At 45.6% G+C, this 27,280-nt stretch overlaps 5 protein-coding genes and 1 non-coding gene across 11 annotated transcripts; 3 read left to right on the top strand and 3 right to left on the bottom strand.

Annotated features, from left to right (window-relative positions):
* The first annotated feature begins 2,819 nt into the window (after positions 1-2,819).
* LOC100829464 lies at positions 2,820-5,727 on the top strand. Of its 2 annotated transcripts, XM_010231024.3 has the most exons (5): positions 2,820-3,203; positions 3,327-3,472; positions 4,419-4,591; positions 4,724-5,209; positions 5,277-5,727. In XM_010231024.3, exons 1-4 carry the CDS (start codon positions 2,988-2,990, stop codon positions 5,203-5,205), a joined length of 1,017 nt encoding a protein of 338 aa, XP_010229326.1. In that variant the 5' UTR covers positions 2,820-2,987; the 3' UTR covers positions 5,206-5,209; positions 5,277-5,727. The 2 variants fall into 2 exon arrangements, with proteins under 2 accessions (XP_010229326.1, XP_003562209.1); XM_003562161.4 differs by having other exon boundaries at positions 2,822-3,203; positions 4,724-5,727.
* Positions 5,728-6,066: 339 nt separating this feature from the next.
* On the bottom strand, positions 6,067-13,456 carry LOC100833000 (actin-related protein 4). Of its 2 annotated transcripts, XM_024457556.1 has the most exons (21): positions 13,294-13,456; positions 13,107-13,198; positions 12,349-12,522; positions 12,183-12,256; positions 11,698-11,778; positions 10,930-10,990; positions 10,809-10,858; positions 10,312-10,366; positions 9,763-9,840; positions 9,635-9,688; positions 9,466-9,477; positions 9,053-9,106; positions 8,904-8,964; positions 8,532-8,583; positions 7,877-7,943; positions 7,609-7,668; positions 7,458-7,520; positions 7,253-7,315; positions 6,772-6,836; positions 6,552-6,620; positions 6,067-6,463 (listed from the first exon to the last, which is right to left on the bottom strand). In XM_024457556.1, the coding sequence occupies exons 1-21, from the start codon at positions 13,304-13,306 to the stop codon at positions 6,418-6,420; spliced, it is 1,344 nt and encodes a 447-aa protein (XP_024313324.1). In that variant the 5' UTR covers positions 13,307-13,456; the 3' UTR covers positions 6,067-6,417. The 2 variants fall into 2 exon arrangements, with proteins under 2 accessions (XP_024313324.1, XP_003559002.1); XM_003558954.4 differs by lacking the exon at positions 9,466-9,477.
* Positions 13,457-17,119: 3,663 nt separating this feature from the next.
* TRNAT-UGU lies at positions 17,120-17,191 on the bottom strand. The gene has a single exon. It is a non-coding gene; the product is annotated as a tRNA-Thr (tRNA).
* Positions 17,192-17,332: 141 nt separating this feature from the next.
* On the bottom strand, positions 17,333-19,815 carry LOC100830082 (protein WEAK CHLOROPLAST MOVEMENT UNDER BLUE LIGHT 1). Its single transcript, XM_010231025.3, has 3 exons — positions 19,679-19,815; positions 19,305-19,565; positions 17,333-19,208 (listed from the first exon to the last, which is right to left on the bottom strand). The coding sequence occupies exons 2-3, from the start codon at positions 19,515-19,517 to the stop codon at positions 17,451-17,453; spliced, it is 1,971 nt and encodes a 656-aa protein (XP_010229327.1). The 5' UTR covers positions 19,518-19,565; positions 19,679-19,815; the 3' UTR covers positions 17,333-17,450.
* Positions 19,568-23,349, top strand: LOC100833623. 2 transcript variants are annotated; one of them, XM_003558956.4, is made up of 11 exons: positions 20,032-20,262; positions 20,762-20,845; positions 21,074-21,148; positions 21,244-21,286; positions 21,383-21,440; positions 21,536-21,697; positions 21,768-21,830; positions 21,910-22,001; positions 22,554-22,635; positions 22,756-22,866; positions 22,973-23,349. In XM_003558956.4, the coding sequence occupies exons 1-11, from the start codon at positions 20,133-20,135 to the stop codon at positions 23,111-23,113; spliced, it is 1,041 nt and encodes a 346-aa protein (XP_003559004.1). In that variant the 5' UTR covers positions 20,032-20,132; the 3' UTR covers positions 23,114-23,349. The 2 variants fall into 2 exon arrangements, 1 of the variants encoding a protein (XP_003559004.1); XR_002961892.1 differs by lacking the exons at positions 22,554-22,635; positions 22,756-22,866; positions 22,973-23,349 and having other exon boundaries at positions 19,568-20,262; positions 21,556-21,697; positions 21,910-21,994.
* Positions 23,350-23,484: 135 nt separating this feature from the next.
* LOC104582443 lies at positions 23,485-27,233 on the top strand. Of its 3 annotated transcripts, none has more exons than XM_014897337.2 (9): positions 23,485-23,781; positions 23,887-24,788; positions 24,911-25,019; positions 25,138-25,203; positions 25,685-25,739; positions 26,044-26,132; positions 26,473-26,534; positions 26,624-26,708; positions 26,845-27,233. In XM_014897337.2, the coding sequence occupies exons 2-9, from the start codon at positions 23,926-23,928 to the stop codon at positions 26,875-26,877; spliced, it is 1,362 nt and encodes a 453-aa protein (XP_014752823.1). In that variant the 5' UTR covers positions 23,485-23,781; positions 23,887-23,925; the 3' UTR covers positions 26,878-27,233. The 3 variants fall into 3 exon arrangements, 2 of the variants coding, with proteins under 2 accessions (XP_014752823.1, XP_010230300.2); XM_010231998.3 differs by having other exon boundaries at positions 25,135-25,203; positions 26,845-27,230; XR_001405394.2 differs by lacking the exon at positions 26,044-26,132 and having other exon boundaries at positions 25,135-25,203.
* The last annotated feature ends 47 nt before the right edge of the window (positions 27,234-27,280 follow it).

A 27,280-nucleotide genomic window follows, 5' to 3' on the forward strand; every position in this document is an offset into this window, starting at 1 on the left:
CTCCCGCTTGCGCAGGGTCCGGGGAAGGATCCGACCACTTTGGGTCTTTTGTACGCAGCCTTTCCCTGCATTTCTGCAAGAGGCTGTTTTCAGGACTCGAAAGGCAAAGATTTTTTTCAAATGGGGGAGAAGTACGACAACCGAAGGTACAACACAGCAACATCTTCTAATTCGAACTCGATGATCACCTCATGGTCATGGCAGTTCAAATTAAATTGTCAGTACAATTGAAGGGCTTATAAATGGATCAGTAGCTAGCTAGGCGATGGAGGCGCAGAAGATGTTGACGCTGCAGGCAGGGTCGCCGACCCGGCGGAGCACCTGGCAGCAGTCCTTGGTGATGTGCACGTCGCCGGTGAGGAGCGACAGCAGCACCTGCTTGCCGCACCAGCGCGTCGTCTCCGTCACGGACCTGTAGCACTTGCCCTCCCGGTTCCTCGGCGCCGGGGTCTCGTAGGGGGGCTCCACGAAGGTCGCCGCAGCTGCGAGTTCCAGCTGCACGAGGAAGACGAAGACGACGAAGAAGACTAGCGAGCGGCGGCTGATCGCCATTGTTGTAGCATGTACATGGCGCGCGGGGTGAGAATGTGCCGTGGTGGGCTAGGGGCAGCTCCGTATTTGTAGAGTGAGCTGAGAGCGTTATTTGCCAAAGCATTGATCGACGGGATTGATGATGCCTGGCTTAATTACATTTGAGCCTGTATATGCTAACTGCCGATCGATTCAGCGAGTGTGGGATCATGGATGGATGTAGCGTTACTCGGTCGATTTACGGAAATTGATGAAGCGGCCGGTACCTTTTTGCTTTGGGCATTGATGAAAGAAAGGGCCGGTCACCCATTTGGCCAGAGTACTTTTTATACTGTTGTTGTGCTAGGAACCTTGTGCGTATGTACAGCAAGATTCATTGTGTAGCTAGCTTGTGTGCTGTCAAGGATAAGCACAGCTCTACTCCATCCGATTCTAAATTGTTGAGTGATTTCAGATTTCGAGTCGGGCACTGTCTTTTTCTTTTTCTTTTTCTTTTTTGAATCACAGGTCACTGCTAGCCTTCGTCTGATCAGGGAACGAAAAACAAACAGATTCCGAATCAGTATTCCCCTGAACAAAAAACAAACCCGACCCGCTTCACATGGCAATCTGGCCCGTCTGGTTGGACCGGTCAGAAAGTTAGAGAGACTAAACGAGGATTAGGATCTTTACTCAACGAATTAGACGATGAGTAGATGTTTTTCGCAAAAATGTCGTCGAGCGACTGTTTTCCTCCGTCAAGGCAAATCAATTCAAGTTACAACGAAATTAATCCATTACCAGCGGCTGCCCATCAATCATTTCGGAGTAGTACCTTGCATAGAAATAGTAATAGTACAGTACAAACTTTAATTATATTCCATTCCTAATTCAAGGACGGGAGTGAGAGAGGGGACATTAATCCGGACCATTATCTGTATGTACCAAAATCAGCCAGCCCCATTATTAGGCGTACTACGGAATAACTATACATTTTTCTTTTGAGGGGAACGGAATAACTAAATTGTGAGGATTTATGAATTCCACGGGAGGGAATTGAAAGAGATGGCCACCTAACAAGAGCGAGAGCGCTTCTACTTCCAGGATTGCTGGGGAAAGCGGCCGGCCGGTTAAGTTAAGTAAGAGTCGTTACGTGAAAAGCAGAACTTCGTTCGTTGGAGAGCTTCGCTTCTCTACTTGTCAGTACTTGGTCCAAACTGAAATCTTGACCGGAATCATTAGCGCTTGTCACGTGTTTGGTTGCTGGCACATCAACGTTGATAAAATAATGATGATGTAAAAGTTCTTCCGCATATGCGCCCACCTTTCTGCGATTTTGTCCTGAAAAGTTGGTACGTACAGGAGAAAAAAAAATGCACATCAGTACAATTACAATATTGCTTTCTTCCTTCCATAAGAAAGATATACTCAGGGGGCGGAGCTATGTAAACATTGGTGTCAAATGACACCAATGACTTCTTGCTCATCCTTCTTAGAAATAGAAAAATTCTTCTAATAGTATGCAACGACGCCAGTAAATTCTAAAGGATGACCCCACTGATGTATTGTTCTGGTTTCGTTACTTATGTAGAGAGAATGAATATGGTACGATTTTGTCAAGTTTTGTGACGCTTATAGAAAATGTCCAAGGGGACATAGATTGTGAAAATGATGTACTAGTACTGTCTAAGTATACAATTCAACTTGCCAAGATCAAAATTTCCTTTTGATCCAACCTAAAAACGGAGAGGAAGACATGGAGTTAATACAGAAACGGATGTTCGTTGTGCAAGGCTCAACGTTGTTCCATTACTCCCTTGTATCCAAATAACCGACGAATTGCTAGGGACGCAAAGAAAACGTTCGCTTAAAAATAGTACTCCCTCCGTCCAACAAAAGATGTGTTAAACTTGTTAAAATTTAGATGTACTTAAACATGACTTAGTGTATAGATGCATTCAAATTTAATTACTGACGGAGGAACAATGAGAAGAAACCGAGATTGAGAAGAAAAAAAAGGTTGTCCAGGCCTGTGTCTGTCGTGTGAGTTCAAAAACACCAGGTCGCTTAGCTCGTGCGTGTTGGACCTGGTGCTTGCTTTGCTCTTGAGCGTGCATCGCAAGTGAACACAGCAAACATGTCACGCGTTGGGAGCACGAGCCCGAGGCGTGGTCGTCTCCGTTCCGTGCAGCCGAACCAAAACCTGGGAAAGGAACGTGAACCAAACCCAAGCAAAGCCTTAAAGGAAGGGGGGGGAAATAAAAAAAAAGTTGCGTGGTTCATTCTTTTAATATTTTTTCTTTTGAAGCTTCTTTCCTTTTTTCAGTGGCGCCGCTGGCTTTTATTGCCTGCCTCCCCCCATTCAGCGCATTCTCGCTCTCGTCTCGCGCGGTCCGCCACCGACGACGCCCAGGAATAGGCGGACGCCGGGTCCATCGGCGGCCGAGGGCGACGGAGCGGGCCAGCGAGCCCACACCATGGGCGTCCACGCGGCGCCCGCGTTACCACCACCGCCGCCGCCACCACGAGGAGGAGCACGGGAGGCGGACGACAGCGACCATGGCCTCCTCCGCGTCGGAGCCGTGGCGGTGGCGGAGTCGCCGCCGCCCATGTCCTCCTGCGGCCGCTACATCCTCCACCGCGTCTGCCGCTTCGACACCCTCGCCGGCGTCGCCATCAAGTACGGCGTCGAGGTACGTAACGAATCATCCATCATCTCCGGCCGCCGTCTGCCCGATCCTTTCCACATCTGCCGTGGCGTCGTTTCGTTCGTGCGTGACCGGATCGATGATTTGGGTTCGTTCCGGGGGTTTCAGGTGGCGGACGTGAAGAGGGTGAACGGCCTCACCGCCGACCTGCAGATGTTCGCGCACAAGACGCTGCGGATCCCACTCCCCGGGAGGCACCCTCCCGCCGCACCCCATTCTCCTCCTCCTCCTCCCTCTTCTTCCCCAAACGCCAGGTACTCTACCTCACATTCACAACACCTTCCCCTTTTTTGTTTTATTTTATTTTGTTTTGTTTTCCCTTCGCGTGGATTACAACCTGAACCCAGGGAGGAGAGACGGCGATGGGGTTGCGCCTGATTTCTTCCAAGTGGCCAACTCGCGTCCGGCGCTCAAAACTCCGCCTAATTCCCGTTCCCCTACCAAGTCTCCTGTGAATGAATTAATGGATGGATGAACAGTACGGGTCATTATTATGAACAATTCTTAGGACAGAAATTTCAGCCTGAATTGCGTGGTAGGATTACTTGGCAATAATAATAATGTCCCACCAGTGGAAGCGAGTCAAAGTCCAGCCAGTGAGATCGAGGTAGGCGGGTTGGTTTGGCCGAAATCAACACGAACCGACCAACCGACTAACAGTCGCAGTCGCACTATTGACTATTGAGAGTGACGCACTTGCATATTTGACGCCTAGTGGCAATCAACTGAGCATTTGCTTTTTTTTTTCTCTGAACCTTCCAAAGGGATTTGTAAGTGGGAACATCCAGAGAGAACAAAGGCGACGCGGAAAGAAAATGCCTTCTTGCTTGCTTGTGTACAGATGGATCACATGACTCCACTCACTCACTACCCCCGAATGACCTGACCTTTTCATGTTCTCAAGACACTTGTCGACACATGTCGTGAACTTGGCGTGGTTGCAGAAACACTAGTGAACACCAAATCATGGCACCCACCGACGAGCAAATACAGATACGCATAAATTTCGTTGATACTATATGCTATGCATTCTTAGCACTTCCCCAGGTTGGCATTTCAAATTTAATGATTGACACACCATGTGATTGATCCCTTTCCATTCACACGATGCTGACTATTGAGCCTGGATTCTATCGGTGGACTTCTTTGCTGGTACACTTCGTGTGCTTTATCAATATGGAAATATGATTTTTATTTCAGGGATTGGACTATGCGTCGCCCTCCCAAAAATGCTGCCTTGGATCCATTTCTGAAACCGCCCCGGAGCATGGTTTCGCCATCCATGAGCCTGTTGCAGGGATACTATGGCCTCGCGCCAACTCCAAACATGGACCCAACAGATGAAGGCGTCGAAATGGCGATGGCTATTAAAGGTAAAATAAAGCTACATCTGTTTGCTTGGATTATGAACCCTGAAGATTTCTTGAGCAATCAGAGAAGCACTGTGATAAAAAGATTTTTAAGCTCTGATGCCTGCTAATTTCTGAACCTGAACCACCCTCCAGGTCAGCATAGGAAAGCCAGAAGCATATCGACTGGCTTCAATCTTGAAAATGGGGATGCCAGTCGGGAGACTGATGATGCTGAAAAGCCAATAAGGCGGCGCCAGAAAGCTGATCTCGAGTTGTCAGCAAGGGAGGACAGCACTGGTGGCCTATTGCCGAGGGCGGGGCAAGGTTTGGCGCTGAGGCCAAAGTCGGGCAATCGACAAGATACAAACAGTAGCCAGCAAGATCTTGTGGCTACCGGGTTGGTGCCCTCGTATGGCGATGGCCTGCTAGCCGTCAGGAAATCATCGAGCACTCCAGAATTCCATGATTCAGACAACAGCATCGCTTCAGTGTGGCTGAGGAGCAAGTGGAACTTGAAACCAGATGCCTTCAGTATACCTCTCCCAATCCTGCTCTTGGACAGCATCCAGAAGCCTTTCTTCGACAGCATTCCCAAGCCAATTGCTGCTTGGAGAAGCAAGGCGGCCAGGGATTAACAAGGTTCATAGCTCGTTTATACACCTTATAATTTATCGTGTCGTCGCTCTTGATCCTATTCGAGGTGCAGGAGGAGGAGCTTCTTTTACAAGCCCGCGGACATACTGGTTTCGACAGTGGACACTGCAAACACAGAGAGTAATGCACTTCTTCCATAAGTTGCAAAGATGATGCCGAAAAGACAGTGTTGGATACTCCATACAGTGATACATTAGCTCTACATACATAGTGTACCTGCTGCACCAAAGCAGCAGATACAGCAGCAGCAGCAGTTTGTTTCCTTTTTTTATGAATTATATAGTCCAGAGAGCCTTGGGCTTTTACGAGGGTATTCTTGTTCTTTTGTAAGCGATGCAGAACTGCAGATAGACAACATATATATAGGTTCAAAGGGAAACGAGGAGCAGAATGTGTACACTAATGAAGAAACGGCTTTGTTAGTGCTTCCATATTACTACTTGTGATCTCAATTCTGTTCTTGGAAATATTAGCTATGAAGATACGAAAATTCGCTTTGTTTACGAAGATAGCACAATTCAGAATGTGCACACATACACTTTTTGCACCTGTACTGTTGGTAATCAGTTTGAGTCCAGCCAACGGAAAATTTCACTTACTCGTAGCGTTCTTGCGAAATTACTGAACAGGGCAGTAATGCGAGATAACCGGGCTTGTATAACCCTCTTTTGTTTGATTTAGTACTGTTTATTCAAGATTTGAAATTACTCAATGAATTGTGATATTCTATTCAGTTTGCAGTTTACTGGTTGCCCAGTGCGCCTCCAACTAATCATAAGCTTGATTTGGGGCTTAACAGTGATGTTTCAATAAGCGTTGTCATAGCTAACTCAGGTGTGGTCGATCAGTCACAACTTGCAAGTTGCAACAACCAGCTGATGTAAATGGAAAAAGAAAAATACTTCGGTCAAGGATACACTGGAGACTAAATGGTAACTGGTTACATTCTACAACACGGCAGAAAAAGATTCACTAGTATCTACCACTAATGGCAAGCATTAGCTGAATTTGTTCTCAGGTTGCACTCGCAGAACCTAAAAACTAACATGTCATAACAACAATAAATTATCACTTGGCCATACGCCCACATAACAAAGGTGACTGCGTCCCATCTAACTGTTGCCCACACTGCATCTTTTCGGTACTCCGGTACTCCGTGCTCTTCATATTATTCTTGTACATGTTGCACTATTTCATGGGCACTTCCTTTGGATATAGGAGACTCCGTGCTCTTCATACCTGTTGGCCAGATGAATAGCATTTTGTTATTGCATTGTCATGTGTCCGAGACGAGCAGGGCAAACAGACCCTGAAGTAACAAACTTACTCTGCCTTGGAGAACCACATCTGCTGGAATGACCCAAGAGATGCAAGAATGCTCCCTCCAATCCAAACACTGCACAAAAATTATTAATATATCAGTTGTGTCACTGAACATCTACAAGATGAATCTCAGCATGGGTGCCCACAAAAGGACCATTCTTCCACACACATTTATTTCGGAAGAACAGATAACACAAAGACAATAATACAGTGATTGATCTAACCTGAATCGCCTCTCTATTGAATTTCCACTTGCCAAAACCTTTACACGAGCACTTTGAGGAGACTCCTGCAGACATTGAAGCAAGAATAAGGACGGGCCTTGCCAAAACATTATCAGCAGCCTTAAAATTTATGAACTACACTGTAATGACTATTCACTGACTAGCCAAATTGGGACTAAGAAACCATTTCCAACATCCTTAAACAAGGCATTCTCCTTTTTATGAACTACTACACTGTAATCACAAGTCACTAACAAGAAAAGAAACAACAAGATTTGTTTCATCCTGTTTGCGAGGAAGGTAAAAACAAGGGTGCAAAGCCTGGCAATTAATTGGGTCCAAACAAAGTAAATAAGCTGTTGAATTGAGTTCATATACATACTAATAAAAGAATGACATAGAAATACACTTGATGACAAACCTGCTATTTCTATGTGAGAAATCTAAATGCTTTTGTGTATGCTAGTTCTGATTCTTTTACCTCTAGTACTTCTTTCTCTAGGCGCTCCTTTAACTGTATAATTGATGATGAGCCACCAGAAAGCTAACCAGAATAGAAATATGCAAACGTTAGAGTTGCATTAACAAAAGATAACAGGAGAATTTATGATTCTTGTATCTATAGCTCATGAATGGGGGCAAGTAGAGAAATGTAGCACAATGCAGCTCTGAATTCACGTCTTTACCAAGATGCTGCTTAGTAGTTCCTTGCGAATGTCGACATCACACCTATTTACACTGTCAAGGACCTGAGGAAAAACAACGGTAGTGGCAAATTTATTAACATGAAGAACTGTCAGAGCTGCACAGAAGTATAACACCCATATTTGAACTCACCATTCTTGGAAGCCCACGAATCGGCGTGGAATCTCCAAATCCATCAATCCCAGGAATAGTCTGTTGATCACACCATTAGTGTGGAGAGAGAGTGGAGAAAAGTAAGCTAGGCCATCAGATTTTTTTTTGGACACTAATAGCATTTACTGAATAAAGCAATTTCCGTAAAAGAACAATCAGCTGGTTTTGTTCCCGGAATAGCGTAACCTACCACTAGCACAAGTTATAATCTACCACTAGCACCATTATATATCCTTTTCTCACTCACCTGAGACAGATATGGGTTGAACAGAATGTCAGGAATCTTGAATCTATCTGCACCAACTTCAATAGTTCTGCTCGGATATAATATTAGGTAAGTCATATGCTCTTAAACAGTATATGCACAAACAACATATTTCCACGAAATTACAGTAACTGCAACTGTGAAAGTGCCGTGTACTGTGCATTATGCATCTGAAATCCAAATACTATGTAAATGGCCATTACAAAAATATAATATAACTGTAGTAGTTGAATCATGAGATGGTCTACCAGGCTGCAAAATTACAACTCGAAGCTCCAGGTGTATCAGGAGACAAAAATATGGCAGATCCCAGTAAACTACCAAACTGTAACTTATTAATCACCCCACCATCCCTTCCTTCCAAACTTCCTTCCAATTGGATTTTGAGTTGAACTTTTTGGCTACCAAACTGTGATTTTCTCAGCGGCATAACATATTGGTTTACCAATACTAAAAAAGTATAATTTTGCATAACAATTGCACATGCATGGATGGAGTAAGAGAGGAGGATGCTCCTGGGAAAAGTAGCTACTAGAGCACAATCTTTATCTAGCTGGAGAGGAAATGGCTGGTCATAAAATAAAACTAATAATCTGACTAGAAATAAATACGTGTCTAAATAATATTGGTAGCTTACTGTCCATCTGGAAGCTCATACGAAGTTGTGGGAACATTTGCATATGCCACTTCTGCATGAAAATAAAACAGGGAAAGTAAACAGCAAAGCCTAAAACAGGAACGCAGAGCAAGAGAATGCTACACACAAAGTGATGCATCAAATCAGTCAACAAACAAAATTTGTGGCAAGGAACATAAGATATGCATAAAAAGTAGCCAACTTCAATTATTATGGTTGTATGCTTATATAAGATTCATGGATCGTCTGAATGGACATATTTGTCGCATTGTGTGTATGAGTTACATATGGTTGAAACTGTATCATCCAAGCTTGTGTGTTAATATGGAGAGTTAAACAATCACAGAAAAATAATGTATTTCCAAATGTTACCATCATAAGGAGTATCTGGGACTCTGCAAACTGACTCCTTGATGTCACTAGCAATAGCTCTCTGTGATACAGATTAAGCCTCATCATTAAAGGCATCTAGACAGAATTCAATAATGGATGAAGAATTACAGTTTTGTCAATGAGCATACCATGCAGTACAACCTGTAACTATCGGTAGTGTTTGGAAAATCAAGATCTACAACCTGAAAAGACAAACATTGGGTCACAGAGTAAACACCGCATAGTTTCCTTTACATATCTGTCTAGTGTACTGACATCAGGCATTCAGTTGTATAAGAATGGCAGCAATCGGTATAGCATAATGCTAGTAAGTTGGAAAGGAATATAATCATAATTAATTAATATGGTAAATTCTGACCCTTTGATAGACCATATAAATACCAAGGAAACACAAACATTTTTAACGGGCTAGATAGATGTATTGACAAGACCACCTAGTGCTCCTGTATCTATGAATATTGGTATAGACAGGGAGGAGTAAATTCGCTATATTGGAAATGGTATCAAGGGTATATTTAGATAACTATGACATGTGGTAAACCTGATTCAGTGCCTGCAAATAAATCAGCAAGAAAAGATAGTGAGACCACGCTTCTAATGTTTCAACAAAGGGTACATTTGATCTTACAAAGATTTCTCCTTAGCCTGAAATAATCACAACCAGCCAAGAAAAAGGTTTTCATATCAACATAACGTTAAAGAAACTATACCTTATAATCGCCAGGGCTCACTTCCTTCTTTTTAAATGAATACCGGGGCCTAATCTGAGAAGTGAACAAACAGGATATGAACATACATCAATGAATAGTATGCTATCTTAAGCAAGACAGATGCTTACAGTAACACCCTTGCTCTCCAAGCTTTTCATCATACAGTCAGTAAGAAATTCACCACCAATTGGAGAAGTTGCCACGGACTTCCACAAGAAAACAAGTTAGAAAAACAATAGAAAGAAAAGCTTCACAAGAAAACAAGTTAGCAAAATAATAAAAGGTGGTGTTGGTGTCACGGATGCCAGTTCTTTTCGGCTTCCTGGACCGGCTTCTCCGAGAAGCTGCCCTCCCCCAGCTTCCTGGAGAAGCCGCCACCTAAATTTGATTAGGCTACCAAACCAGTTTGGCCTAAAACTTTGGATGCCTAACCAAATCTGAGATACGGCTTCTCCAGGAAGCTACGTGAGAGCAGCTTCTAGGAGAAGCCGGTTCTAGAAGCCGAAAAGAATGCACCCTACCTGACATCTTAATATCCTAATTCTTATGGCAGCTTTGACCATCACATTTTCAAATAAAAAGTACAGAGTAAGAACGGGGAAATCACTATTATTAGATATGGCAATAGTGCAATGTACACTTCCCCTGGATAATCAGTATATTATAGCATGACATACCTTTTGCAAAACATAACCATCATGCACGGCAGAAACCACAGTGGACCCACCACCACTGCATCAAACAAGATCACATTGTCATATTGCAACAATTTATCACATGATAAAGCTGTGAAATAAAGACAAAACAAATTGTTGCTACATTTTTTACACCAGTGGGTGGTGCAACACACATTGTACAATACTAAAGCTGCAAGGAACATATGGTAGATGCAACATTATGGTCATTGTGAAATGAAGTTGGCGGAACAGGATTATTTTATTGCTGAAGACAAGTGAAGCTATGCAGGATGATCCACTAAGGAGAAACTACAAGTTGTACAACATAAAAAATCTAAAATGCAACTGAACAAGCAGGAGATTATGAACGAAGTAGGCACCATAAGACGGTGCACTTGTTCATAAACTTATCAGGCTAACATGGCAAAAGGGCGAGACATTTATCTATAACAAAACAGTAGGTTGCAGGGGTAAAATGTCATTCAGAAAATGATCACCTGTCAACCACCAGTGATGTAGCACGTCCAGATGCAAAAGATGTGAGAACCTGACAACCCAATCAACAATCAAAAAATAATAAACTCATTGCATCAAGGATTATTTCTGAGAGAGACATACTGCATTTTTCGCTAGAAACAGCGCCGGCGCTTTGTACTTCTCAAACATAAGTTCTGCTGCTCTATGAAACATGGAAAATAAGGGTCAGGCTTGAAAGTACTAAGTTCTGTCATAGAACCATACAAAAAAGAATATATTACAACTACAATCTTGTGTTCATTGCTTAGCAGCATGTGTAAGTTTACATGCCGATCCAGAATTCATGTGTTGATTCATCCAGAAGGTAGTTTATCCTTGTTGATTTGACAAAATATCATAACAAAGTGCATTGAAGTGCTGTAACCGCTAAGTGGTCACTGGTCAGGCCACCTCCCGCCTAGCCCAGTGAGGCACTGCGAGCCAATGTGGCATGTAGCGGTTGCCAATTTGGCAAAAATATGCATGTAGCCCCAACATGTTTTGCATTAATCCCATGCATCCCTTCCCTTTGCCCCTTTTCCAGACCTCCATGACAGTAGCCCCCACGACCTCCGGCCATCAGTAACAACACGTCAACGCCATCCTATGATGCTACTTAAGATCTCAGGGAACAGTAGTGGAGACACCAAGATATAAGTTATGTATGTCGCTAGTCACTGAGTTGTGATTGTTACGAGTCATGGAAGATGATCTACTCCCTCCGGCCAGTATTACTTGTTGCAGATTTGGTACAAAGTTCTGGCCGGAGGGAGTAGTACAACTCAATTAGGCCTTATTAAGAGTAGCATCCTTTTGAATCGATATGAGTTAGTAATGTAAATAGTTTAAAGACAGAACATCTACACATACTTCTCTCTTTGCTGTCCACTGTTTGTAGATGGTTCTGCTATCAGCATAGGATGCTCTTCCGGGTTGATCAACAGTCGCTGTCTGAAATATAGAACAAGTCAGTGGGACACTAAAGAGGAACAGAGCAATACTAGCTCCAATAAATTACATAGCCACATCGTAACAAGAAAACCCTAGCACTTATCAACATTAGCTAGTGCAGAAGTCACAGTACCCCCACCCCCCACCCCCACCCCAAAACAAAAAAAGCTAAATCAATAGACAGAACAAGGAATCGTGTCGCATGTACATTCTGACTAAGGAATTATACTTGATCAGTAAATCATGTCAGATAACACCCAACGCTAACTTGCTGAGCTTAAAGTAGTAACTTTATTCTAGTTCAAAGGATGGCACTGAAAATAAACTCCGTAGTTGATTCATGATGAACCATGTTAAAGAGGAGAGGTTGCTCAGAGCTGCATCAAGCAGATAAATAAATTCACCTAAAAGCATGATTCCATATATTGTCAACAACATCCCAATCAGTAATTGTTCCATCCTTCATCGGCGAGATCACCTGTTTGGTGGGAAAAGGGAGAGAATCAATAAGCAATAGTAGTAAACAAAACCATGAGAAACAAGTCCTGATGAGAATTTGCAGGTACTGACCTCCATATGATCCCTCCTGAATTCTAATTCTTGACCTACATAAAATTTGCGCTTTGTCTTGGCTTTGTCCACATCCATAGGTTTGGATCCATTCTTAGGATCTGATGCAGAGTCAGCCCCCTTGTCTGGCTTAGCTTCATCAGTATCTCCCGTTTGTTCAATTGAACCGACAACCTTGACATATCAATAACAGATACGAGGCACAATAAGTTGTACTGGACAAAGCGTCCTCATTAGGTATCTTGCATACCAATTAACAAGCAAAAGTTGCATGACAACATAATTTCACAATGCAGAAATTTCCAGCACTTGAAAAGTTCAGTTTTCCAGTCAACTCACAATGCCTGTAACCAAGGCTCAGACGAACCAACACCAATAGCTAAATAGCAAATCTGGGCCATTACACAGGCTTGAACCATGAACTGACTTTGTCCCAGCACTAAATAAGTCAAGAGAAAACATGACAGATATATCTATATAGCATGAAGTGCAACACTAGCGCTCTGACTTAAGATAGCTCCAAAGCTTAGAAATAAAGCACTAATCCGTCAACGGCCAGCAGAAACTTCCGCGGTTGCACTGAACACAAATTTAGCACAAACAGTGCCCAATTGCACTAAGTACAACATCCTGGTGACAATGAGACTCCCCGCCACATTCTAGGCACCTCGAAAGGAAAGAAGAAAAAAATCTGACCCAGCGTAATTCGAAGACGGTGGTTTCAGAGCAGTAAACTGCAAAAGGAGCATTTCTCTCACCGAGGGGAAGACGGATTTGGGGGTGTCGTCGCCCGCGTAGCCCGCCTTGCAGCTGTACGAGCCCACGTCGATAACGATGGCCGAGACCTCGTCTGCGGGAGGGAACAAGCGAAACGGCGCGGCGGGTGAGGGAGATCTCCAGGGTTTAGGGTTTAGCAAGGGCGGGAGTGGGGGCGAGAGATCTTACCGCCGCCGTACATGGCTGTAGATCCGGAGAGAGAGAGGGCTCGGCGAGCGGGCGCGCGCGCGGGAGCGGGGTTTGCGTCGAGCAAGGCGGAGAAACCCTAGCTCGCCGGAGACGGAGAAGGGGGTGGGGTTTCGCTTCGCGTGTTCTTCACGTGCTAATATGACGCTTGCGTGGTTTATTCTAAAGGGATCTGGCCCACTTGTCAGTGGAAGGGTTCTGCTTACTCTACTTGGATGATATGCTAGTCCTTTTTGCTTGCCGCGGTTCGAAGTCAGAACTCGAACCACTGCCTCTGTGTCAAACATTGAGCAAATTCATAAGACAGTGTTGATATTTTGTAGAAATTGATAGATTCCATAATTTTGGTTTAGAATTTTTTTTAAACATGTTATTTAGAGGAGACGACCCATCATCGTGTGCATCCTTTCAGGGCATCTCCACTCCTTATTTCACAACTAGAGCATAAGTCTCACCTCATATATTATATATAGCAAACTAGAAATTCCAAAATGTTTAAGACCCAGTCTTGGTTTTAATGTGAGGTCCAAATGTTACGGTCGTTAGGACTAGAGTCCACATGTCATAGATAACTATAAGGCTCATCTATTATGTTTTAGACTAAAATGCATTGGAGGTCAAAAATTTATTTTAAAGGTGCCAAATTAGTGCCTAAATTTTCCATTAAGAAAAGTTAGTCCCTAAATTTTGAAAATGGATGTTCGAATCCTAATCCTTTCTTAAGTTGTTCATCACAAGTTCTAAGTGTGTATTTGGTCTAAAAGGTTAGATAGGTTCTGAAATCAAAAGGTGTTGACAATTATATTTCTCCGATGGGTCTGAAATCAGAGCGACGCTACAGTGAATGCACAATCTCTAGAGTTACTTAATTATATTAAGATGAAAAACACATTACACCGCACAAACGTTCATATAGCCCAGGATGGGAGCTGTATCCGAGACCTTACACAGCTCCGAGGCAATAAATAGTATGTTCCATGTGAATTATAAGGGATGAGATTTGGGAAATCTGCCGAAGCGAATAGAAATTTGGAGGGAGAACATGGGATAGGGAATCCCAATATATGAGATTTTGGGGAAGCTCTTGGAGATGCTCTAAGGCGTTAGAGCATCTTCAAGAGAGTTCTCATCACATTTCCTATAGTCAAATTTGAGGATTCTGGCCTAAAAAGCCCTAACAGATGCCCCATCGCATTCCCTGGTTGGACAACTTGGTATGCATGCTAATTCATCGGAGAAATGCACCACCATACACACACGTGACATGCATGCGGTTGCAACTAATATTGCAGCTATCAATTCATAAATTGCCAAACAACCAAACGTGAAATGTTTCCCGAATCGGATTACAAGTTTTTCCTTTACCAAAACTTAAAGAGAAATCCAGCGCAAAGAAGAAAAAGAAAAAAAAAACTTAAAGAGAAATGATTTATTAACTTAACTTTTGGGGTCCTACTATGCAATAGTTGGTCAAAATCTACTTAAATCTCAATTGTAAGCGAGACACATGATCTTTACCGAAGGTCAAAATAATAATAATTTAAACCTGATAAAAATTAAAAATTGCAATCCCTAATAAACTAATAACTTTATCTTCTGTGAATGTTAAGCAACGTGGGCTATCCATATGTTGATGATATTTTTATTGGGTGGCGTACAACAACTAAACTCTAGAAGTTTCGAGGATGCAAAAGCATTAATTGCCATCTTATATATTAGTCGTATTGCTAAATAGTGAAATCATGAACGTTCCAAAACAAGTTAATGTGCATAAATTGCAAAGTGTCTAAAATTCTAACTTTTTCAGTACCATGAAACCGCTACCTCTGTGCAGAGTTTGTTATGGTTAATTATGTTTTGATCCGAGTTAATTTAGTATGATAAATGTATGCATGGCACAACACAACGTCAAAGTTGATAAGCCTCTAAATGCTAACGGAAAACTGGCCTTACATGAAATCCACCTGCCGTAGAAAATTATGAGATGAGTAGTGCATCAACACTCATACACACAAACTGAAAATGAAATCTATCTCAACAATTAATATATTAAACATGGTTATTAAAATTCATTAAATAGACCAAAGAAATTCAAAATCACAATAAAAATAAATAATCTAACAAAATTCAAACACACAAACGGAAAATAGTGATAAACATAACTGCGAGATCTATCCAATGATCAAATTCTGCATTATGTACATATTTTCCTGATTTATTCCGTCATGTTCCTTTCAATCCAGGCGGTTCCACCTAATGACTATTTCATTCCAAATCGGTATTACCAAACTGTTCTCGACAATAAATCAATTAACTAAAAATAACTAAAATTTGGAATTCCTCGGGGTATGACGTAGCTGGTGGAGTAGCGTTGGTCCATTTTGCCGTTCTTTCCCGTCAGCAAAGCGAATTCGGACAGATTAGAATAACTATGAATCAACTTCCAAAGATGATCGTTGAGAACTGAACTATACATTGCGATGCCGTCACCCATCGCATCAAAAGGCTAGCAAAGTATACAACTGTTCTCTTCATCGGAGAGAGAGGAGACGACGGTCTCACGCGTCAGATTTTGTTTTTGAAACAGTTTTTTGGAATCTATTTCGAATTGGATCTCATTAATTAGTTAATTTTGTTTCCTTGAAATCGTCAAAAACCAAAACACATAGAGTTGATCGTCCTTGTATTACATCCTAGATGATTAGACTTGCATGCATGCATTTTTTTGGATTGGAGCATAAACAAATGTCGTCTGCTGCCTTTCTCCTTCCGCTTTTTCTAAACCGGGTTTTTCTCTCGCTTCTCTGGTGCCTGTGTAGTGTACCTGAACACGGAAGGGTAGGGCCGGCAAAGGAAGTTGTGTAGTGAATCGCAATGTACAAAAAAAGTAGATGGAAAGCTGGACAAGGGCTCTGGGATGGGATATGGCTGCACGGAGAAGCAAGCCACCACATGATCTCTTATGTTTTTTTCACCGGGATTGTGGACTATTTTCGGTTTCTATATTCGTGTTATTCTAGATGATCAATGGAGTTGCATTTACTGTGGTTTGTTCATTCTTTGATTAACACGGAGCGTGTAGCTGCACCCACTGATCAACCTACACACTACCTCAGAAAAAAAAACGGGATTTTTTTTTGTCCTGGGCCCCTCTGACGTATCTCTCATGAGGCCCTTTGCACGTGCACACGAAAAAATCTCAAAGCAATAAGACGTTGAACTTGAACCTATGCCAATATACTCATGAACCGTACAAGCATCAAAACAAAATCTCGGAGAGCCGAGTGTTGTCGGACGATAGGGCGAACTGTTTGAGCCAATATATCAGGCAAGCCTCAAAACAAAATCTCAAACCAGTTGCTGATTCACCCGCAAGGCCCATGCATGGTCTCGGAAAAGCACATTCGGGATATTCATAGGTCATGAGTCACTAAAGCTGGATGGACTATCAAGTTTATCATAAGTTACTACAATATGGTGAATTATTCGGCAATACAAAAAAAATCGTGTGAATATACCTTTACAAACAATACATGATGCAACATTCGTATGATTAGATAAAGTACTCTCGCCATTTAGAATACAAGATGTATAAATTTTGTTGACCATAAGTTTGGTCAAGTTTATATATAGCAAAAAAAATATCAACATCTACAATGCCAAAGCAATCACTAGACTGATTATAAAATACGTATTTATAGTTGAACAAAAAATATATCTTGTATTATACTGTAAACGGAGGGAAAATAAAAATAGAATACCAACATTCCTTACAACACAAAAATAAAAAGGCAAAAAGTACAATAAATGCCCTCACGCAGGATCGAACTACGGACCTTCAGTTTACAAGACTGACGCTCTACCACTGAGCTATAAGGGCTTCGGCTGCCTACGTTTCAGAATTTTCTCTATATATAGAGACGGATAAGCAAGAGCAAGATAGCAATCTTTACGCATACCAATGGTCTGCGATGCTCTACACGAAAACCTGCGTACCTGCATTCGTAAGCAACAGACAAACTGGGGAGCCAAAAATTTCATGATTCACCTCGTTGTGTTTTGATCGATACATTACACTCATGTGTCACAAGTTAAGTTCGTCACTTGGAGACTGTACAAAAAGCAAAGACAGCCGACGATCACTTCCCGTTCCAGGTCTGAGCTCTCTTCCTGGCCAGGAACATGACCATCCGGGGGAAGAAGTTCTTCTTCTGCCTCGCGTCGGCGTCCTCCGCCGCCGCCAACGCCGCGGGCGTCATGTCGGCCGACCTCGGCCCATGCATGTACCCTCCCCTCGGGCTCAGTATGTGCGGGTTGCTCCCGCCGCGGTTGTCGAAGGTGGAGATCTCAGCGAGCCCCGCGCGCGGCGACGCCGTCTCGGAGCGCCGGTGGTTGGCCTGCCACCGCCTCAGCTCCTGCTCTGCCGCGGCCTTGCCGGACTCCGCCTCCTCCGCCTCCACTGTTGCTGCGAGCAGCGCCTGCCTCCTCTGCTCGCTCTGCCTCGCGACCAGCGCCAGGTGCTCCAGGCTCCGCACCTCCGCGTCCTTGGCCTCCTGGATCTGCCTCACCGCCTCGCTCACCCGCTTCCCGGCGGTCTCTTCCGTCTCCCTCGCCCGCCGGCTCAGCTCCTCGTACTCCTCCGCCGCCAGCGCCACCACGCCGCCGTTGCCTTGGCTTTCCTCCGGCTGCTGCTGGTTCTGATGCTGCAGCGCGTCCGCCGAGGCCGTGGCGGCCTCCGCCGCCGCGGCCGCCGCGAGGATCTCCCGCTTCACGGCCTCCAGCCGCGCCTCCACGGTCTGGACCGCCGCCCTGGCCACGCGCGCGTCTTCCCTGGCTCCGGCGACCTCCTCCTGCGCCGCCTTGGCGCGCGCCTTCGCCTGCTCCACTTCTCGCCCCGCCTCGCTGAGCTGTTCGGCCGTCGTCTCGCTCTCCCCCGCTGTCGCCTGCGCCGCGGCGAGCTCCGCGGTCACCCGGCCCAGCTCCTCCTCCAGCGACGCCGGAGACGACGAGCTGGCCGTGGCCGTCTCTTTGTTCTTTCGCAGCGCGGCGAGCTCTGCCTTCTCCTTCTCCAGGTCGGCGCGAAGAGACGCGGCCGCCACGCGAAGGATCCTGGCCTCGTCCTTGGCCTTCTCCAAGCTCGCCTTCACCTCCTCGACTTCCTCCTTCGTCTTCCCCATCACTCCCGGCGCCGCAGTCTCCGAGGCTCCTTGGACGGCGCGCGCGAACAGCTCGGCTCGGAGGCTCGCGAGCAGATCGGAAGCCGCGGCGACCTTAGCCTCGAGGTCGCCGGCCGCGACCAGCTCATCCCTCAGCCTCCTGGCCTCCATCTCGCCCTGCTCCAGCTCCGTCTGCCACTGCACCTTATCCTCCTGCCACGCCATCGCCGCCCGCATCCTCCTCTCCTCCGCCGCGTCATGGGCTGCGCGCGCGGCGTCCAGCTCCTCCCTCAGCGCGGCGAGCTCGGCGGCGGCGCCCCGCACGGCCTGTCCGGCCTCCGCCGCCTCGCCGGTCGTCTCCTTCGCCCGGGTCCTCGCCGCGTCGGCGTCCCGCTCCTGGCGCAGCGCGTCGAGCTCGGCGCGCACGGAGCGGAGGTCGGCGAGGGCGGCGGCGTGGCGGTCCCGGACGGCGTCGAGCTCGCTCCTGGCGGCGGCGCGCTCGCGGGCGCCCTTCTCCGTCTTGCGCAGCCGAAGCTTGGCGAGCTCCGCGTCCTTGCGCGCCTGCGCCTCCGCGATCTGCGCGCGCTTGACGCTGAGCCACAGGTCGTCGATCTCCCCCGTGGCGCCCATGAGCTCCTGCACCGCCTCCGCCTTGCCGGCCTCCGCCTCCTGCGACCGCCGCTGGTACTCCGCCGCCTCCCCCTGCACCTTGTCCAGCTCCTCCTCAACCTGCCGCCGCCTCTGCACAATCCCCCAAATTCAAATCGAACCGCAGACACCAAATTCGTACTAATTCACAATGGCGCGTACGTGTATGGAATGGAGCAACAGACGCACCTCTTTCCAGTCGAGGATGCCGCCGAACTTGCCGACGGCGCCCTTGACGGAGTCTATGGGGGCCTTCCCGTCGATGACTTGGACGAAGCGGTCGGCGATCTCCGATGCCGTGTATTCGACGTCGCCGTCGTCGGAGCCCTCGAGCAGCGGCGTGGAGGGGCGGCGGCTGCTGCCTTCTTGCATGCTAGCAGCGGTGGCGGTGGCTTCCTCCATCCCACAGCATAGGTGTAGGGCGTCGAAGAAACACCTCGCGACCACGCGCTGCACCCAGGAAGAAGAACAACACAAGCTATGAATGGAATCGAAGAGTACAGCTCTCAGATTTATGTCTCTCGCAACGCAATGCACAGGCCGAGAACTTTTAAATCTAGAACCTGGATCGTTCCTTGTATTGCCGTTCCAATTGAGCTCGCTGTTGGCGCAGGGAAGCCCGTGGACGATGGAGAGAGGGAGAGGGGGAGAGGAGATTTTGGGGGCGAGCTAGTTTTGGTTCCGGGAGAGGGATGGAGGACGGAGGAGGGAGACTCTTCCGGGAGAGTGTGGCCGGGAGAGAATGGCGCGCGCGAGCCGCGGAGAGCACGAGATTTGGTTGGCGCTGGGCCGTCGGATCACTATCCCGGCCTCCGCTGGCGCTGCAGGCTCCTGGGCCGCACGTTTGGGATCGATCGGGACACGTTTGGAGCCTTTCAAGCCCAAACGAAGCCGCAGGACAGAACCCCAGTGTGTGTCCGTGTCGCCGCTGAGTCCACAGCTCGCCCGCCTGCCCGCCCACCGGATCGAGCTGCCGCGCCGCGCTCGCGCGGGTTAGGGGGAGGTCGCCGGGGAAGGATGAGGCCCGCGGCGGCTGCGGCCGCGTCCGTGCTGCACGCGCCGCGGCGCGCGCTCGGTGGGGCGGCTTCCATGGTCGCCGCCCGCTGCGGCGCCTCCCCTTCGGTCGCCGCCGCCGCCACCGCTTACGGTGAGGAGACCGCGGTGTTTCGTTGGTTCGTTCGCGGTTTTTTTTACCCGTCTCCTGCTATCTAAATTTCGCTTGATTCGAGGAACTGAGTGGTACGCGCCGTTTAGGCGTTTAGAGGGGCGCGGGCAAAATGATGCATCATAACAAAGCACAGAACAGGAGATGTTTCCTTGCTGGGATTCTGCTGCCTGTGGGATTATATTCAGGAACCCAGTTGGATGCGTAATGTCGTTGTGGCCCTAGACTCCGTAGCCCTACTTCTGAACCTCGATTCAGGAACTTGTGATTACTCTTTACTTCTTTATTAGGAGGTTGTTCCGCAGAATCCGTGTATGTCAAGTTGCAGCTTAATATAGTGCACATTGTATCTATGCTGGACCCTTCTAATGCCTACTGTTTGCAGCATGATCCATGTAATTAATCAGCATTGTATTGCTTGCTCCCTTTCCTTTTGTGTTCGCCCAGGTTTCTCATAGTTTTTCCCCCTGCTGAAATTCAGATCATGTGTCGTTTGTCAAGGAAATCGCCGCAACTGATCCACCGGAGCATCTTAACTCTTTACTGAGCGTGCTTCAAGCACGAGGTAGGACTTCACATATATCTCAGTAAGATCGTGTTGTGGGACAATGATTAATTATTGGGTTTCAGCAGCAACGACTGCCACCTAATTAGCTCTATTAAATCTAGTAGCACTTCGAATTTGAACTATTAATGAGGTGGTGGCTAGAATAGCACCAGCTAGACAAAGTATGCTGTTAATATTATATATCTTGGACTCTCTTGACCTTGTTGTCGAAAATTCATTGGACAGGCGAAAAGATAGTTTCTCCTGGAGCTAAAAGAGGTCTGATCCCACTTGTTGTTCCCTTGTCAGAAAGCCCAGAAGGTTTGGAGCGTTCTAAACGGAATTATTCACTTGGGAACCGATTATAAACATTATGATATAATCTCAGAAGCCTGATATTATTAGTCCAAATGCAGGTAATTTAACATCCCTGCTGAGATGGCCAACTGCTCCGAGGGGGTTAGTTGCCCCTCCATATACTCTTATTTTATTTTCATTGTACATCATGAACTAGTATCTAAATGATCAGTATGTGTACATCTGCTTGTCCTTCAGGATGGAAATGCCTGTAGTGGAAGTTCGTAATCATGGGCTATGGCTTTTGGCTAAGAATGTAAGCTTATATTTCTGCGCGCTGATAATCTTTCAGTTTACTACATGTGCACATGCGATACATTTCCTGTTTACATTTGTACTCATATTTATCAGGTCAACCAATATATTCACAGAATACTTGTCGAGGCAGATGCTAGTGCTGAGAATGGTGATGATTTATGGTCTGCCGTAGGGGAAGCTGGTATAAACCTTTACAAAAAAGGTGATTTCAAAGAGGCGCAGCTGGCAGATCTTGATGTTTATTTATTGAAGAAGGTTGATAGATACACCTCAGTTTGTAACTACTTAGCTGAAGGACAAATTCCTTACTGGTACTTCACTGTAGGTTGGACTCTTCCCGGATATCATAGAGAGGAAAGCATCACGCCATCTAGAAATAGGAGATCAGGTAAACAATTAGCTTTTCCAGAGATACATTACCCATGTTTATGTGACAACGTTTAACATGCACTGTTTTTTTCCTTCAGGTGTCAGCTCTTATTACTGGAGAATTCTACACCAGAGATCAATTTCCTGGATTTGGAAGACCCTTTGTGTTCAACTCACACATTTTAAAAAGGTGATGATTTATCATTTGCTGTATGGTACAATCATACAATATATTAATCAGCAGTAGTATCTGGTAGTTGGCTATTGCATGCTCTATCAAGTAGTATCTATTTTTCTTTCTTTTTCTGCGAATATATCAAGTAGTATCAACAGACTAGTAGTCACTGTGTAGTTATACTTTGCATGAGCATGCAGCGTTTGCTGGTGAGTGGTGCTCCATTGCCAAGTCTTACTGTTCTGCTACACCTTTAGTTGTGCTAGATTAAACTGACTAGAATGCAACTGTTGCAAAATATCGATTGCTATCAGATGGCATATACTCTCAACTAAGTTCTGAATTGATAAGTATCTTCTTATGGTATAAAGTTCGTAAAAAAAAATAAGCGTAAGAAGTTCTTAACATTGTGAACAAATAACAATGCAATAGGTGCATGTGTATGTGTAACCGCTCTGTCATACAACTAAGGCACCATTTCAATTGTAGAAGTGTCTGAATAAAATTTTCTGGTGTGCATACAAATAAGTGGCCTTCCTGATATGTTTGTTGGTTTGTTATTCTAAGAGTTGGACGTACATCTGAAGCCAAAGAGTCAGCTCGAGTGGCTTTGAAGTCGCCATGGTGGTCACTAGGCTGTAGATATGAAGTATGATTTCTCCTGCATTTATTTCCATTTTCTATTTTGTTTGCATGCCTCTCTCACCATGCAAAATTTCTCCTGTTTTCCTTTTGCCATTCCTCTTCATGTTTTGCTTCTGTGAGACAGGAGGCGGCTGAATTAGCGGGGTGGGAGGATGAGCAAATCGAGTTTATAAGAGAAAAGGTAACCGAGGAGGGCAAGCGTGACGATCTGAAGAAAGGGAAGGCTCCAGAGCAGGTTTCTAATGACAAGCTCCTTAAACCTCTCCACATCGTTTTGTGCACTTCATCACCTATGCTGTTTCCCCACAAATTCAGTTACACAAGCTGCTTGAACACTGCAGGTGGTTCTTGATGAGGCGGCATTTCTAATGGATTTGGCCACCGTGGATGGTAATTGGGACGACGTGGTGGACCGGATCGCTGAATGTTATAGAGAAGCTGGGATCCACGACATTGCAAAGTTCATCGCTTACAGAGAATAAGAATATGTCCCTCTTGAGAAATTTAGAGACTGGTTGCACACAGATCTTTGGTTTAGAGTTAGCTTTTGTAAGTGAGAAATAATTGCGGCCTGTTAATCTTCTGTGCGTTTGCATCGCATAAGTGAAAATGATGTCACTGATTCCTCCAGGATGCTGCACCTCTATTTTATTTTATTTGAATTTCATTTTTCTCGTCTATGCATGAATTCGCTGAAAGTATTAACATTCATAATCAATGCGGAGTATGTCATGCTTTTGAGTATTATCGTTGATTCTAGCCCAGAAAAAAGGAAACCCTGTGATTGATGCAACATTTTATTGTCTGGTCCTTCTGTTATCAACTCTCCCGAATTTGGAGAAGAGGCTAGTTTGAGTGCATTGCCTGTTAGTTGTTAGCCGTATCTAAACACATTGCCGAATTTCCACTTCTATTTCTAACCAGCTTAACAATTTCAGCTGACTGCCTTCGCGGGCCCACCTGTAAGGCACAGATTGCGAGCGAGCAACGGCAAACGGAGAAGGCGGGTGTTGTGTTGTATATAAACCACGCAAGCTTCTGTTCGGCTGTTCCATTCAGAAGAATTTATTTCAGATACCGCATCCCCTACGACGCTCGTCTCCTCCTTCCCGGCCCGAGATAAATCCTCGGAAACCCAAACCCTACCCAGGTTGGTCCGTCGATCTCATCCCAACCTCCCCCTTCCGCCTCCCCTTCTCCTCCGCGGAATCGATCTGCTAATCAAAGTGTCGTCTCTGCTTGCTTGCTTGCACAGCTCGCATTGGGGGTGCGAATCCTGCGACGATCATACGGCATGGAGGCGTTCGATCTCGACAACTACCTGCTCTGCCAGCAGCTTCTGTTCGGCGACACGCAGGCGGGCACGAGCACAGAGGAGGAGGCTGCGGCGGAGGCGGAGGCAGAGGGGGGCTTCTTCCAGTTCCAGTCCCCGCAGGCGCCGATGCTGGGCGGAGTTGGCGACCAGATGGTGATCAACCCGGCGGGGTTCGTCGATGGCGGAGGTTCGACCCTGCCTCCTCTGCAGATGCCGGGTGGCGGCGGGATTTGGGCGGGGAACGGCGATGGGTTTGTTCCGGGTGGCGGGAACTGGGCCGGGAACGGCGATGGGTTCGTTCCGGGTGGCGGGAGCTGGGCGGTGAACGGCGATGAGTTTATTCAGGGTGGCGGGAACTGGGCGGGGAACGGCGATGAGTTTATTCCGGGTGGCGGGAACTGGGCGGTGGACGGCGGGCTGCAGGCAACGGGCGAGGCCTGGGCGGCGGCGCTGACGGAGGACCCGTTGATGCAATTTAGCGGCGAGCAGTTGATGCACGGAGGCGGCGTCCCCATCCTGCCCGGCAGCATGCAGGAGCTGCTGATGAGCGACGCCGACCTGAGCGAGTTGGTGAGCGACGAGGAGGTCCTCAACTCGCTGTTGTTGATGTCCGGCTATTCGTCGGATCTGCCCCAAGTGAACGCTGGACCGACGGAGATGATGCCTCAAATGAGCACGATGGAGTACCCGCAACCGCAGGCCGACGTGCAGCAGGCGGTGCCTGATGACAACGAGACGGCGGAGGTGGCTCAGATGGTTCGCGTGGCGGTGGACTGCGGCGACGAGATGTCCACGACGTGGTCCGAGGAGGAGGACCAGCTGTTGCTCCAAGGCCTTTCTCAGTACGTGCCTTCGCGCTTGCAACTATCGTTAATTCGTTTGCGTTGCCCAGTTCCGTTCTTATGATTCCAAGGCATGACTGACTCTATCCATGAATCTCCCATTGGTTTCCCTGCTTTTGAAGGTTTGCCGACCAAGACAGTATCACCAAGTGTTTCAACATTGCATTTGGACTTCCCAAGAAGACTGCACATGATGTTGCCCTTCGTATCCGGTGGTTATCAGAATTGGAGGTATTTCAGTACTTCATTGGACTGGGATATGTGCATGCATCACGCGAACTGTAATAAGAAGAAATTTAATGCGTGTATGTGCCCTCCCTTGATCAAGTTTTTGTCCTTGTTGCAGAAGATGATAAAGGCTGCCAAACAAGCAGAGGCGAGGCCAGAAATTCCTGCAAGACGAAAGATTACAAAGGTAAGTGCAACAAAAGATGTGTTTCTGAAATTCATGTTTGCATAATTCTCCCTTCGCAGCTGATTGACCCGAAACATTGTTAGAAATAGAAGCGGAAAGTGAGCTCCAACATAAGTGTGATGTTCATAGATTCAGTGCAAATTTTATTGGACTGCAGTTTGACTGAACTTTAGCAATTAGTACTAATATCATTGGATAGCTGCAAAATTATAACATATCAGATTATGTATGACCAAATAGAAAAGCAAGCTGATCAATATTTGTGATTATCTTTATATTTGCACGCTCATGCTAACAGATGCTGACACAATAGTGTCTTACCGTTTCCATTTCGGCCTGACTGGATGATATATTGATATTATGAAAAAATATATTCAATGATTCAGTATTGTTCTGACAGCACCCAGTCCCTTAAAACTGAGGCGCCCTTTTGCTGTTTTAAGCTTTCCTTGTTGAGACCTACAGTCAAATCATTTTACAGGGAAAAGGAACCAAGGGTGCTAGCAAGAAAAACAACAAATATCCCCTTTCCAAAGGTAGGTTTAACTTCCATATTTGTGATCTATGCATCTTTATTTTCTCTTGCCTGTCAGCATGTTAAGTAAATCATGCCTCTGATTTAGCACGTATGACTTCTTTAATGGTTCAGATATTACATTTTCTCTCTCTAGTATCACGAATGCTGAAATGACGTGTGTCATTTTTATTGTCGTTCAGAAATACAGGATTTAGTAATTTGGTGGCTTCTGAGAATGTTATGCTTTGAACAGTGTTCTTTAATGCTGATGGCCTTTTGGGCAAACTTCCATGCCTACTTGACTGTTCTTTTTTATGTCACAGAGGCTCTAGATTCGAAGAGTGCTAAAGCTATCACGAAGGAAAATGATAGGCTTTTGGATAAGATAGAAAAAATGTTGCAAACAGGGCAGGTCTGATTTATACAAAAATCCTTGTATTTATACTATGATTTTGTCTGAAACTAATTAATTGTCCAACTTTTGTCCTGGACATATGCATTTGCAGAACTTTGGTTATTCTGCCTCTTGTTCGTCCTATTTCATAATCATTCTTTCATAACTGTAATTTAGCATTCTAGCAATTTAGTTAGCGTTTGTGTATGTATCATAGGCAATTGGAGAAAATTCTCATCGAGCATACAAAAGGAATTGTCAATTTTTGTAGAACGTACTGTGCTTCATGTCATCAGGCCATCATGGTTTAATCTCTCTGATCTGCATTGACCTGACTTCTTTTCTTCTTCTTCTGCAGGCGAAGGATTGCCCAGAATACTTCTATTACGTGAAAACGAACATGGATGCTCTGCATAACAAGTAAATAAATCCAGATCCACGTCGGTTATAAAACATTGGAGTGGATACATTGACTCTGAAACTGAAAGTGATGCAATTTGCTTGTGCAGAGTAAGCGGCCTGGCTTCTGTCATGGAAGGATTAACAGTAGATGACAAAGAATGGGCAGACGTCTTGAAGGATCGTAACTCATCGGTAACACGCACACCCTGTTCTATTAGTTTTTCTTTTGGAAACCGACTCTGTTCTATTAATTTGCTTATCTGGCTACTGTACTTTTGGTCTGATCTTGTGTATCTTGTTCCTTTTCATGACAAACAAAAACCATCAGGCTGCAAAGGGTACTGCCACCACTCCTCCTTGAGCATCGCCTGAAGCGACTCTTCCATACTGCTACTTGACGTCGTTTTCTACTAAGTCCAACAATTGCGTGCCAATGCACATGCCTAAATGCTTTCTCTTTGGGATGGCTATGTTGAGTTTACAGAGGCCCTGTTTTTTTCCTTGTTGAGGTGTTCTCTCTTTACTTGCTGCTTGTAGGTAGATCGTGAAATTCAGTCGGAACTAGTATACTATTGTTGCTCCTGGTTGAGCAGTTCTGCTAGTTTCAGGCATTTTGGGATATCGATGGATGGAGTACGTGGTTGGCCAGCCATGTTCTGCTTGGGATGACTGTTTTCCTTCCACGTATATATAACATGTTTGCTTTGGCCGTTATCAGTTTAGTATACTCCCTCTGGTTCATAATTTTTGTCTCAAATTTGCCT

The sequence above is a fragment of the Brachypodium distachyon genome, chromosome 1 (genome assembly GCF_000005505.3).
Source record: "Brachypodium distachyon strain Bd21 chromosome 1, Brachypodium_distachyon_v3.0, whole genome shotgun sequence".
NCBI lineage: Eukaryota > Viridiplantae > Streptophyta > Magnoliopsida > Poales > Poaceae > Brachypodium > Brachypodium distachyon.

Excerpts from the sequence above, each read along its gene's own strand:
- LOC100829464 (XM_010231024.3), top strand. The coding sequence starts at position 2,988 with ATGGGCGTCCACGCGGCGCCCGCGTTACCACCACCGCCGCCGCCACCA. Across the intron at positions 3,473-4,418 it reads TCTTCTTCCCCAAACGCCAG|GGATTGGACTATGCGTCGCC; the intron begins GTACTCTACCTC and ends TTTTTATTTCAG. Across the intron at positions 4,592-4,723 it reads AATGGCGATGGCTATTAAAG|GTCAGCATAGGAAAGCCAGA; the intron begins GTAAAATAAAGC and ends ACCACCCTCCAG.
- LOC100833000 (XM_024457556.1), bottom strand. Across the intron at positions 11,779-12,182 it reads ATATGGAATCATGCTTTTAG|ACAGCGACTGTTGATCAACC; the intron begins GTGAATTTATTT and ends TCTATATTTCAG. Across the intron at positions 6,621-6,771 it reads TCAATAGAGAGGCGATTCAG|TGTTTGGATTGGAGGGAGCA; the intron begins GTTAGATCAATC and ends ATTTTTGTGCAG.
- LOC100830082 (XM_010231025.3), bottom strand. The coding sequence starts at position 19,517 with ATGGAGGAAGCCACCGCCACCGCTGCTAGCATGCAAGAAGGCAGCAGC. Across the intron at positions 19,209-19,304 it reads GCATCCTCGACTGGAAAGAG|AGGCGGCGGCAGGTTGAGGA; the intron begins GTGCGTCTGTTG and ends GGGATTGTGCAG.
- LOC100833623 (XM_003558956.4), top strand. The coding sequence starts at position 20,133 with ATGAGGCCCGCGGCGGCTGCGGCCGCGTCCGTGCTGCACGCGCCGCGG. Across the intron at positions 21,149-21,243 it reads CTTGTCAGAAAGCCCAGAAG|GTAATTTAACATCCCTGCTG; the intron begins GTTTGGAGCGTT and ends GTCCAAATGCAG. Across the intron at positions 21,831-21,909 it reads ATCTAGAAATAGGAGATCAG|GTGTCAGCTCTTATTACTGG; the intron begins GTAAACAATTAG and ends TTTTTCCTTCAG.
- LOC104582443 (XM_010231998.3), top strand. The coding sequence starts at position 23,926 with ATGGAGGCGTTCGATCTCGACAACTACCTGCTCTGCCAGCAGCTTCTG. Across the intron at positions 25,204-25,684 it reads CAAGACGAAAGATTACAAAG|GGAAAAGGAACCAAGGGTGC; the intron begins GTAAGTGCAACA and ends ATCATTTTACAG. Across the intron at positions 25,740-26,043 it reads CAAATATCCCCTTTCCAAAG|AGGCTCTAGATTCGAAGAGT; the intron begins GTAGGTTTAACT and ends TTTATGTCACAG.